The sequence below is a fragment of the Musca domestica genome, unplaced genomic scaffold (genome assembly GCF_030504385.1).
Source record: "Musca domestica strain aabys unplaced genomic scaffold, Musca_domestica.polishedcontigs.V.1.1 1, whole genome shotgun sequence".
NCBI lineage: Eukaryota > Metazoa > Arthropoda > Insecta > Diptera > Muscidae > Musca > Musca domestica.
Window position 1 is genome coordinate 253,503 of NW_026712114.1, and position 13,325 is coordinate 266,827.

Consider the following 13,325-nt stretch of genomic DNA (forward strand, 5'->3'; position numbering starts at 1 on the left):
GATATATATATAGGAGCTTATCCTAATCTGATCCGATCTCGATTAAATTTGACAGACGTATTTTCGATGTCCATAAGTTATCTAGTATTAAGTACAATTCTTGTGGATTGCATATTACGCGTGTGAGGGACTTTAAACCCCAAATCGGATAAAACATATACATGGGAGCTATAGCTATATTTGTACCGATTTACACCAAATTTGAAATATTGGTTTCTTACATGAATTCAGTCGTAATTGTAGAAATTCTTTCCATTTGGGCTGATATTAGCCATTTGGTGCACAATAAAACTGATATCAGATAAAGATATATATGGGAGCTATATCCAAATCTGATCCGATTCTCCAAATGTATGTACTGGCTTCTGGACTGAATTCGGTCAGATGTGCTAAAAATCATGTTATTTGAACTGATATTGCCATTTGGCGATATGGGCCGAAATCTGTTGAAGATATATATGGGAGCTAAATCGTATTTGAACCTATTCTCACCAATTTCAACTGCAGGACCGATTGATACTTTTTAACTTGAAAAAGCCCCATTAACGTTGGCATATGCTTACATTTTTTCTCTTCAATTGGAGGTATGATCTCTTGAGAAAAATGCTTTCTGTAGGAAACAAATTTGGAGGCGATATAAAGAGACGGTTTGTCTACTTTGGGTCGGAAAAAGTGGGTAGTTATGTTATCAGGGTGTGAATGACCGTGTAAATCAAATTCAGTCCTTCTGGTCTAGAATTGTCTGAAAATCCGTGCAAGGATTTTCGTGTGAATGCTTTATTCCCTAGAAGAGAATTGTGTATATAGGTCCACGATATCGAATAACCGTCATAAAAAGGTAACCCCCGATATTCGGTATTTTGATGATTTCAGCCAAAATTTTCAATGGAATTGTTTGAAACTCCACACAAGGATTTTCGTGTGAGTACTTTATTCCCTAGAAGAGAATTGTATATGTATAGGTCCACGATATCGTATAACCCCAATAAAACGGTAGCCTTCGATATTCGGCATTTTGATGGTTTTTAATGGAATTGTCTTAAAATCCTCAGAAGGGGTTCCTACTGAGTACTTTACCTGCTAGAAGAGAATTGTTCACATGGATCCACGTTTTAGTATAGCGCTCATACAACGGTACACACAGATATTCGGTATTTTCATGATTTTTGCGACATTATTCACCGGAATTGTTTCAAATTTCGTATTTGAATTTCGAAACCATTACTACTGCCTATGACAAAAATTACTTATGCAGAATCACGTCTTCGTATACCCCCCATACAACGGTTTTCATTTGAGCGCTATTTTTCGTCGGAAAATTTTTTGAAATTTTTCAAGTTTCTTCCAAATGGTGGAGGTTATAAAAAGTTCGGCTTGGCCGAGCTTAGTTGCTTTTTTAATTGTTATACCCTCCACCATAGTATGGAGGGTATATTAAGTTTGACATTCCGTTTGTAACACCTCGAAATACACATTTTAGACCCCACAAAGTATATATTCTTGATCAGCATAAAATTCTATGTCGATTTAGCGATGTCCGTCTGTCTATCCGTCTGTCCGTCTGTGGAAATAACTCTAGCTTCCGAATTGAAGTAGATTGATAAAATTTTGCTCAAATGTATGTTATGTCTTTTTTACTTTTGGTATTGAAAATGGGCCATGTAGGTCCACGTTTTGGTATAGGCTCCATATAACGATACCCCCCGATATTTGGTATTTTGATGATTTTAGCGAATTTATTCACCGGAATTGTTTCAAATTTGGTATTTAAAGTTCGTAATGGATACTACAGCCTAAGACAGAAAATTGTCTGTGCAGGTCCACGTCTTCGTATAGCCCCCATATAACGGTACCTCCCGATATTCGGTATTTTGATTTTATCGACATTATAAACGATTTTTTTAAGTTTCGCATTTGAATAATGTAATGGCATATGATAAATGTTACCAACGCAGGTTCATGTCGTCATATAGACCCTAATAAAATAGCTACATTCGGTATTTTTAAGATTTTAACAGAATTTTTAACGGATAAAAATTTCCAAATTCGTTCCAAATCGTGGATATTCACAGTTCGGCCCGGCCGAACTTACAGCTTTTTTACTTGTTTTACATCACATAGGTCCTGCCTCAATGGTAAAATCCGGGTGCGAAATGACTGAGAAGGGAAAAATGAGCATCGCGTTGGTTGGGGTTTGTATTCAAGCTGCTCGATTTATATTCGTTTCGAATTTGCATTATTAAACTGATGCCTGACCCGTATGAAGACAAAAGACCTAAAAGGGTTACGCAAGTGACAAAGGAGTTGGCCATAGCAAAAGGCAATTAAATCGTTACTTATACTTGCTTGGGGTATTAGTTTTTTCTAGTTTTCAACACGACTGTGAGATACGCCGATATCTAGTATTGAAATAAAACACATTGCTTTAAAAGAGATCAATTAGGAAGCCTTTATTCAAACAAAACGCCACAATATTCAATATTATAATTTCGAAAAATATATCTTCGTATGCATGTTCTATTTTATACATGTATGTATATTATTTAACACATTACATTTCCATCGGGATTTCCTACTACTACTTCGATCGCCCTATCATAAAATTTTTTTTTCAAGTCGACGTCTTTTTCTCTTTCTCTCATTTTTCAAGTCGCTGGAATCGTTTAAACGATCAATAAATAATCCAACGAATCTTGTTCGACCAGCTCAGTTGTTGTTTGGATGGGATTGGGAATAGAACATTGATTGCTGAATCGTTGCAAAAATCAAACAAAGCATGTTCCGCACATCGTGTTGTTTTCTTTTAATTGTGGTCAGTGCATTTTTTGCTGGCACAGCAGTGGGGCGTAAGTGTGATAGGAAATTAATTGGAAAACCAAATAAGAAATGCATTATGAAGTTGAACCTGAAACATATATATTTTTCGTTTTTCATCATCAGAGCAATATGCAAGTGAGTGTACGTTACCGAATCGCCAAACTGGTCAGTGTATGCCGGTGAAATCTTGCCGGCCAATTTATGAAACGTTCCTCAGAGCAAAGGCGGAAAATCGTAAACTATCGGCGGACGAGGTTGCCAATTTACAAAAATTCTTTTGTGGAACCATATCGAATACGGTAAGTATACATTTGTGAGAAATGAGCGTCGATATTTGAATTCGCTGTATAATAGCTAAACAGTTATGAGAAATGTCAAACGAAGAGATTTTCGGTTCTGTGAGAAATATTGATTGATGAAATTCGTTTAGTATTCAGATTCTTATAACCTCCATTATACATATAATGGAAGGTATATTAAGTTCGTCATTCCGTTTGAAACTCATCGAAATAATAATTTTAATTTTAGAGCCAACAGCGAAAAATTTAATCTAGCCCCGACCGTCTGTTGTAATCACGCTAGAGTCAAAACGAATTAAGAAAGGAAGCTAAAACTTTGTACAGATCAGTCTTTTGTCTGCAAGCAGGTCAAGTTCCAAGATGGGCTATATCGGTCCGCGATATCATATATCCCCCATACAATGGTGCCCCCCCATATTCGGTACTTTGACGATTGTAGCCAAAATTTTTCAATGGAATTGTGTGAAAATCCACAAAAGCAGTTACTTCTGAGTACTTTACCCCCTGGAGGAGTATTGCTTATATAGGTTCACAATATTGTATATCTTCCATATAACTGTACCTCCCGATATTCGGTACTTTGATGATTTTAGCCACTTTTTTAAATTTAATTGTCTGAAATTCTACACAAGGAGCTCTGTGTGAGTACTTTATCCCCTGAAAGAAAAATCTACGTATGCCCACGATATCGTATAGCCCCCACGATATGTTATAACCCCCGATATTCGGTATTTTGATGATTTTAGCTACATTTTTCATTGGAATAGTCTGATAATCCACACAAGGAGTTCTCTCTGAGTACTTTACCCCCTGGAAGAGAATTGTCTATATAGGTCTACGTTTAAGTGTAGCACCCATATAACGCAACCCAGAGATATTCGGTATTTCATTATTCACCGGAATCGCGTCAAATTTCGTATTTGAAGTTCGTAATCCTCCCGATATTCGATATGTTGATGATTTTAGCGACATTATTCACCGGAATTGCGACATTATTCATTTCGTATTAAGATTTTGTAATGGGAACTACAGTCTATGACAGAAATTTATATATGCAGGTTCAGGTCTTCGTATATGCCCCATATATCACTACGTCCCTTTATTCGGTATTCTGACGATTTCAGGTACAATATTTACTGAAATTGTTTGAAATTTCGTATTTGAAGTTCCTAATAGGTACTACAGCCTCTGACACAAAATTGTCTATGCAGATGCATGCCTTCGTATTGTCCCGATATAAGTGTACCTAACTATATTCGGTATTTGTACGATTTTGGCTACGTTATTCACCGATTTTTTTAAGTTTCTTATTTGAATATTTTATGTCATAGGCTGTAGTATCCTTTACGAATTTCAAATACCAAATTTAAAACATTTCCGGTGGATAATGTCGCTTAAATCACCTACAAAGTCCTGCAAACATAATAAGCATTTGAGTAAAATTGTATCTACCTACTTCATTTCGTTCGGAACCTAGAGTGATTTCCCAGGAGGAAGGAAATCAAAATACAAAATACAGGAAGGTACTGATATGTGGGGCCTGTAGGGAGACCTGTAAATGCGGAAATTTTCTATCATAGGCTGTAGTGATAATTCCGAACTTTAAATACCATATTTGAGACAATTCCGGTGAATAATGTGAATAAAATCATCAAAATACCGAATATCGGGAGGTACCACCACTATATGAAGGCTTTACGAAGACGTGGACCTGCACGGACAATTTTCTGTCACAGGCTGCATTATTCATTACGAATTTTAAATAACAAATTTGAAACATTTCAGGTGGATAATGTCGATTAATCATACCGAAAATAGGGAGGTACCATTATCTATCAAAATACCGAATATCGGGAGGTACCACCACTATATGAAGGCTTTACGAAGACGTGGATCTGCACGGACAATTTTCTGTCACAGGCTGCATTATTCATTACGAATTTTAAATAACAAATTTGAAACATTTCAGGTGGATAATGTCGATTAATCATACCGAAAATAGGGAGGTACCATTATCTAGGGGTTATACCAAAACGTGAACCTACATGACCCATTTTCAATACCAAAAGTCCTGCAGACATAATAAACAGAGTACGGCGCCATAATTTTTACATTTCTTTTTTATATCGAAAATAGCATCAAATTTTAGAATAAATTTAGATTGGCTCGAATTGGTCATCTTTGGCACGAATTATGGCCTTCAAACGGCCAATGAAACCGTCACACGCTGCCCGAATGTTGCTCTGCAGTATTTTGGCCTGTTCCCGGCGAAGCGATTGCTTGAGGTGATCGACACTATCGTATTTTTTAGTGCCAATATTGCTTTCCAAAATCCTCCAGACTCAATAGTCCAACGGATTGGTATCTGGAGATTTTGGTGACCATTGTGCGCTGGAAATGAAGAGAGGAACCTCATTTTGTAACCATTCTTGGGTGGCACGTGCTGAGTGCGATGGTGCAGTGTCCTGTTGATATGTCCAAGGTCTGCGGCCAAAATGGTTTTCGCGATAATATTCGGCATCTATTTGATGCCACGGTCGATTAATACGAGCGTAGAGCGACCATCGGTTGTTATGGCGGCCCACACCATCACCATGGCCGGCGCTTGAGTTCTTGTGGCCAACCGAAGTTGCACATTTTCAGCTGACCTCTATGGCAAGTAAACACGATCATATTGTTTGCTAACAAACTTCTGGACAACGAATGTTTTCTCATCGAAGAAAACCAAATTCGGCAGTTCAGCACTTTCGGCCAAGCGAAGCAACTCTTTAGCTCTTTTAAGTCTATTTTCTTTCTGTTGCGGTGTAAGTTCTTGCACTTTTTGGAATTTCAATGGCTTTACCCCGACCTCATTTTTCAATATTTGCTGAATGGAATATTGTGATATATTCATCTCACGAGCCATTTTTCGGCCAATGCGACGCGGGTTTCGACCAAGTCGCTTCTTCACTTTTCGAACCATTTCTGCTGATGTTGGTGTTGTCTTCCGTCCATTTCCTTGACGTCGGCCTACCCGACCTGTATCAAGGTAACGAGCGATGGTACGAGACACAGATGATTTATTCACATTTAAATGCTGGAGTGCCACCATGGAGCCACTTGTGGTTTTCCAGCCAAATATAAATAAATCACACTATCACGCTTTTGTACGCTTGTTGACAATATAATGAGGTGTCACTGGAATAATTTTAACAGCTGTCGGACGAGTGGCTTAGAAATGACAGCAGTCTGAAGTTGGTTGCAGTTTTTTCATCTCACCCTGTACTCTGCGGGATCTAAAATTTATACTTCGAGGTGTCACAAAACGAATGACAAACTAAATATACCTCCTATACTATGGTGGAGGGTATAAAAAAGAAGAAGCAGAGGGTATCAGTTGTCTGAGATATCGAAATGTCAATTTTTGAAAATAAAATTTGGACAATTTCAACTCCATTTGAGTCAAAAGAAAAGTTAAAAAAATCGCTTTTCTTACTGTCAAAATATAAATCATACGCTGACAGGAATGTAATGGAAAGTCCGAAAGGGGGAAAATCTCCAAATGTGGAAACTACTTCTTTATGATGACTTTTAATTAATAATATTATTTTTCTTAATATTTTATTATGGGCAGAATAAGTTGAAATGAGTAGTATTCGTCCTCAGATTCACTTGCTAATATAGCCTTAAGGATTCCAAAGTCTTAGCGAATTCAAACTGTTCTGGGCCTTAATGGGCTAATAACCTTTGTTCCCTGATCTTGTTTTCGGGAAAGTAACATCTGGGCAAAAAAATTTTGCTGTATTTGACACGTCCAATTATTCACCATGGCACTGAAAACATATCATAACCATAAGAATTTCTTTCCTATAAAAATGAAAACATACCTACACATATTGAAGGGGTCAGAGGTTATACCGAGTTTAACTGGTAATGCATTTCGTTATCTATGGGTATTTACAGCGCCAGCTGTGTGGCATTCGTTGTTTCGAGATGTTCTGATAATGCAGTTATTCTCTCAGTCTTTGTTTTGTTGTGGGAGAATCCAATGAAGCTATATTTAACCAGGAGTTTGAACGTTTCTTAAGAAAAACACATATTTATTAATAATACATTATTTCTTCCAAGGTCCATGTCTGCTGTGCCGCGACGGACATTCAATTGAATGCTGACGGCTTGGAAATATTGAAAAAACAAGAACAATGTGGCGTTCTAACTGGCAATAAAGTTTCGAATGGTGTGGAGGCTGCCTTGTTTTCCTTTCCCTGGATGGCTTTGTTAGTTTACAATGATACGCGAGATCCATATAAATGCGGCGGGTCTTTGATAAGTGAACGTGAGTATTTAATAAAAATTTTAAATCCTTAAACATTAAGAGTGTGTATTTTGGTTTTCTTTTAGGTTATGTTTTAACAGCTGCCCACTGCCTTAAACCCGATTTACATCTAGTTCGTTTGGGTGAACATCGCATTAGTACGGAAAGAGATTGCCTACCAAATGGTTTGGTATGTGCCCCACCGGTGGAAAATATTGAAATTGAATTGGCCATACCAAATTATTCGTTTCGAAGATTTTCACACGATATAGCCTTGCTGCGATTGAAGCGTGCAGTTCAGTATCAAAGTAAGTGAAGAATAATAATTTAAATAGTGGAAGAATTATTCCAGTGACAGCTCATTATATTATTTACAAGCGTACATAAGCATTTTGGTGAGAATGTTCCTGAAAAAAAGTTATTCGTGATGGAATTCAAGCGTGATAGTGTGATTTCTTTATATTTGGCTGGAGAACCACTATCGTGGCTATCGTTAGAGCACTCCAGAGGTTAAATGTGAATAAATATTTTGTGTCTCGTACCATCGCTCGTTACTGTGATACTGGTAGCGTAGACCGATGTCAAGGAAGCGGACGAAAGAAAACAGCAACATCAGCAGAAATGGTTCGACAGGTAACGAAGTGACTTGATCGAAACCCGCGTCGCAGTGGCTGAAAAATGGCTTGTGAGCTGAACATATCGCAATAATTCATTCGCAAATATTGAAAAATGAGCTCGGGATAAAGCCATTGAAATTCCAAAGAGTGAAAGAACTTTCACCACAACAGAAAGAAAATAGACTTAAAAGAGATAAAAGTAGCTTCGCTTGGCCGAAAGTGGTGAACTGCTGAATTTGGTTTTCTCTGTTTAGAAAACATTCGTTGTCCAGCAGTTTGTAAACAAACAAAATGATCGTGTTTACTTGCCCAAGAGGTCAACTGAAAATGTGCACCTTCGGTTGGCCACCAGAACTCAAGCGCCGGCCATGGTGATGGTCTGGGCCGCCATAATAAATCGGCCGTGGCATTAGAATAAATGCCGACCATTACCGCGAAAATATTCTGAAGGGTGTATTAAAGCCTTGGGCACGCAAACATTTTGGCCGCAGACCTTTTGTGTCTGGAGCATTTTGGAAGCAAGGTTGGTACTAAAAAATACCAAAGTGTCGATCACCTCAAGTAAGCGCTTCGCCGGGAATGGGCCAAAATACCGCAGAGCAACATTCGGGCAACGTTTGACGGTTTCACTGGCCGTTTGAAGACCATAATTCGTGTCAAAGATGACCAATTCGAACAAATTTAAACTTATTCTAAAAGTTGGCTATACCAAAACGTGGACCTATAATTACAATGACTCGCCACACGAACTGGGACCCATTATGATCTACAACTACAAATTTTCAGAGTAATTCTTGAAAAAATGTCAAAAGTCAAAAATTATCAAAATGCCGAATATTGGGAGGTACCGTTATATGGGGACTATATCAAAACGTGGACCTATACATACAATGTTTCGCCACACGAACTAGAACCCATTATGACCCACAAACACCAATTTTTAGACAAATCAGTGAAAACATGTGGCAAAAACCATCAAAATACCGAATATTAGGAGGTACCGTTATATGGGGGCTATACCAAATCATGGACCCATACATGCAATGTTTCGCCACCGGAGCTGGAACCCATTATGACCAACAAATACCAATTTTTAGACAAATCCGTGAAAAAATGTTGCAAAAAAAAATAAAATACCGAATATCGGAAGGTACCTTTATATGGGGGCTATACCAAAACGTGGACCCATACATGCAATGTTTTGCCACACGCATAGGGACCCATTATGACCTACAAGTACCAATTTTCAGACAAATCCGAGAAAAATGTGGCATAAATAATCAAAATACCGAATATCAGGAGGTACCGTTATATGGGGACTATACCAGAACGTGGACCGATATATCTTCTATCCATCCTAGACACAATACAAATAGCTCTGCTAAATTTTGGCGCTCTACGTCAGATAATGTGGGCTGTATCGTGATTTCAACTGACCGACAGACAGGCGGACGGACATCGTTAAATCGACTTAGAATTTTATGCTGATTATGAATATATATACTTTATGGGGTCTACGACAAATATTTAACATCCTTAAATACAAACAGAATGACAAAGTTAATATACCCTCCTTTCCAAGGTGGAGGGTATAACATTGCAAAAATTATGGCATCTGAATTTGTTGCAGTTTTTTATCTCACCCTGTATGTGGAACCTCATGATGGATCTTCTCATGCGTCTTTCATGGTTTAAGGTGGGACTCACCTCGAGTCATAGTCGACCTCCGCTTATACGAGCTGGTGAACGTGGCATGAGATACGCATAAACGATTAAGTACTTGGGTATCTATATGACGGATAGAATTTTCTGGTATATTTTGATTATATTAAGGCGTACGAATTTATTCGTGAGATAACGTTCGTACTGGACCGGTCAGACTTTCGCTTCGGCTTAAGTACAGGTTTCTTACTAGCTCAATGCCTTTTTGAATAAGAGAGGTATTTTCCAGACGGATTTATGACCGAGGAGTGGGTGCATGTACTGACGAAATGCCGTTACTGTAACGACATTCGAAGCTTAGCAAACATGAGTGCTACGTATGGCGGAGCGTATGGAATGGAATAACTGACTGAACTGGCGGCAATTAAATTTAAATTTCCTTTAATCAATTTCGATGCTGTCCTAGGACTTTGATAGGTATCTGGTTATTGTAATATTGAAGCAAGGCGAAAATCGCAGAATCAGCAAGGATGAGCTCGGTCAAGGCCAAAAGACATATTAAATTATCCTCTTTATCATTTTATCAGAGCATTAGAACTACTCTTCAGGGAGAGAGCCAAAGAGTACTGGTACAACGGACGAATTTGGCCAAGGTAAAGAATAAACATATAAGGAATAAGGATATATACAGGCCATTGCAACATCCGATCAAGAACTTCCAAATTGGATAATTCTAACATCGACTACTGCAGACTGTGTGGGGATGAGGAAGAAAATGAAACAATTGAACAACTATTATGTCACTGTCCTTCTAATATCGAGGGAAAAAGTTCGAGCCATTGTGGAGCATTCGACTCATGATCTAAGTGTTCATTCAGATGCGGATCTGATTTTCATAAAGAGTTTCAAAAAAGGCATTGCTGGCCTGGCGCTGAATTTAAAACTCGAGTCCATTCGACGCTTTTCTCCATCCAGGATAGTGCAGTCATCGCAATTTTTATTGGACGCCAGTTGACGAAATCGTGCACAACGTCAGCCCTAATATTAATGCAAATATTACGATATGTGACTTCGGATCCGATGGGGAATTTCCTTTTTGCATATGAAGATTGTCGGAGGAGTAGATTTATACTTGTAGGCTGTTTCCAAAACCGAATTCTGGTTATACCCTACACCACATAGTGGTAAGAGTATTATGTCTTTGTGCATTTGTTTGTAACATTGAGAAGGAAGCGAGATAGACCCATAGTTACTCCTGAGGATCTCCATAGAATCACTTTCTGAGTTGATTTATGCATGTCAGTCCGTCTGTCCATGTATTCTTGTGAACAAAATGCAGGTCACATTTATTATCCGATTGAGATGAAATTTTCCAAACAACATTTGTTTGGCCCAAGGACGAACCCTATTGAAATTGGAGATAATCGGTCAAAATTTAGATATAGCTCCCATATATATCTTCGTCCGATTTGCTTTTATTGTGCACCAAACGTGTAATATTAGCCCGAATAGTATGGAATTTTGCACATACAACCAAATTAGGCCTGAAAATATGTATGACAAATTTGATCGAAAGCGGTTCAGATATAGCTATAGCTCCCATATATATTGTTCATCCGATTTGTTATTTTTGTCCTCCGCAGCCATAACATGCACTCTGTAACAACAATATTTGGGAAAATATATCAAATACAGCTCAGAAATACATTTGCTCAATTTTATCGAGATCGGTTCAGATTTGGATATAGCACCCATACATAACTTCGTCCGATTTACCTTTTATTCTACACCAAACATCTAACATTTGTCCAAATGGGATGGAATTTGGCACAAGCGACCGAATTGAGTTTAGAAGCTAGCATGCAAAATTTGGTGAAGATCGGTTCAGATATAGCTATAGCTCCCATATACATATCATCCGATTTGTTGTATTTGTTACCCACAGTCGTAATATGCACTCCGTAACAACGATATTCAGGAAAATATATCAGATACAGCTCAGAAATATATTTGCCAAATTTTATCGAGATCGGTTCAGATTTGGAAATAGCTCCCATATATATCTTTATCGGATTTCAAATTAATTGTGCACCAAATGGACAATACAAGTCCGAATTTAAAAGATACAGTGGTTTCTATTTACCTGCATCAACATTAGCTGCGCATTGGCCTTTGCAGACCAAAAAACTTTTGTTATGCCATATTTTCTGAATCCCTTAATTTGAATTGTATTTAAGTGCCCAATCGATAGCTGCACATTGGACATTCCTGCCTCGAAAATTTGGTATTTTTTTAATTTGGTTACAAAAGTTGTATTTATCTGCACAAGGAAAATTTTTGCAAACTCAAAAAGACACTAAAAACTACCACTTCGTTTTTGTTTTTGTATTCGCGAACACAATAACAACACAAGAAAAGAGCATGCATTAAAAACATATTCTCGCTTCCTCTCCCACACTAAAAGATGGTTATGCTGGATAAAACACCACTGATGCTCAAATACATACGAATAGAAAATTAAAGATACCTGCACTTTTTGTGCACGTAAGTAAAATTAAAGATACCTGCTTCATTGTGCAGATAAGTGCAATGAAGCTACCTGCATTTTGGACATTGCTGCACAAGATGTCGTGCAATTTTTGATTGTGCAGGTAAGCAAAAAATACTGTACAAATGCTTCGGCATATTTAGTCCTTTGAACGTTAAATTATAATCATAGAGTGTATGATTAAATTCTCCCATAAAAAAAGTTTAATTGTTATGTGGAGCTCTACTAAATTAGCAAAGTGGTGTAGGGTATCATTAAGTCGGCCCGCCCGACTTTAGGACTTTCGTTACTGGTTTATTTATGTCTTTGTGTGATTGTTACGTACTGGATGGAATAGTTTATATAGTTCTGAAGTTTTGACTAAATTGGAGGTTAAATGCATATGAGGAGTAATGTATTTTTTGAAAGATTTTTCGTATCATGTAAGAATGCTTGAAGCGGCATTATTTACTGATCGCATAGAAAATTGTAGTCCTTTATCGATTTAAATTCCCTTTAAATTAAAAAAAAAACATATAATTTGTTTTTATTTTTTAGAACACATCAAACCAATATGTTTACCCATTTACGATGAGCTGAGGCCTAAAAGATATCCGGAATATGTTATCTCTGGATGGGGTCGTACAGATAAGGGTAAATTATGCCAAACACATTAAATATTCCAATTGATTATTATTATTTTATTTACCCCTTCCAGCCCCCATTTCCGATGTCTTAATGGCCGCCGTCATACCATTTGTAGAGCTGCCAGAATGTCAGACAGTTCTACAAAAATATCGTCTACGCAGTCGATTGAATGAGAGTCATATTTGTGCTGGAAATCGAAATTTAGTTGATTCCTGTGATGGTGATTCCGGTGGTCCCTTGGGCTATAAGGACATGTATAATGGTCATCCACGTTTCATACAATTCGGTGTGGTGGCATTTGGGGTGAATTTGTGCGGTGAAGGTGACTCACCGAATGTTTACACGAATGTTTCACATTACCTGCAATGGATAACGGATAATATTTCGAATTGATTTTTTGAAGTATTTTTTTTAATTTTTTTCGTATTTCAATAAAATTAGGGGATTATATTTTAATATAA

General features: G+C 37.6%; 1 protein-coding gene across 1 annotated transcript; it reads left to right on the forward strand.

Annotated features, from left to right (window-relative positions):
* The first annotated feature begins 2,686 nt into the window (after nucleotides 1–2,686).
* On the forward strand, nucleotides 2,687–13,325 carry LOC131800849 (serine protease grass-like). The gene is made up of 6 exons (XM_059118679.1): nucleotides 2,687–2,846; nucleotides 2,941–3,116; nucleotides 7,224–7,431; nucleotides 7,497–7,718; nucleotides 12,775–12,870; nucleotides 12,935–13,325. The coding sequence occupies exons 1-6, from the start codon at nucleotides 2,777–2,779 to the stop codon at nucleotides 13,255–13,257; spliced, it is 1,095 nt and encodes a 364-aa protein (XP_058974662.1). The 5' UTR covers nucleotides 2,687–2,776; the 3' UTR covers nucleotides 13,258–13,325.

Bases quoted from the DNA above. Each gene is read 5' to 3' on its own strand.
- LOC131800849 (XM_059118679.1), top strand. From the start codon at position 2,777: ATGTTCCGCACATCGTGTTGTTTTCTTTTAATTGTGGTCAGTGCATTT. The intron at 2,847-2,940 runs GTAAGTGTGATA...TTTCATCATCAG, and splicing joins TGCTGGCACAGCAGTGGGGC to AGCAATATGCAAGTGAGTGT. The intron at 7,432-7,496 runs GTGAGTATTTAA...GTTTTCTTTTAG, and splicing joins CGGGTCTTTGATAAGTGAAC to GTTATGTTTTAACAGCTGCC.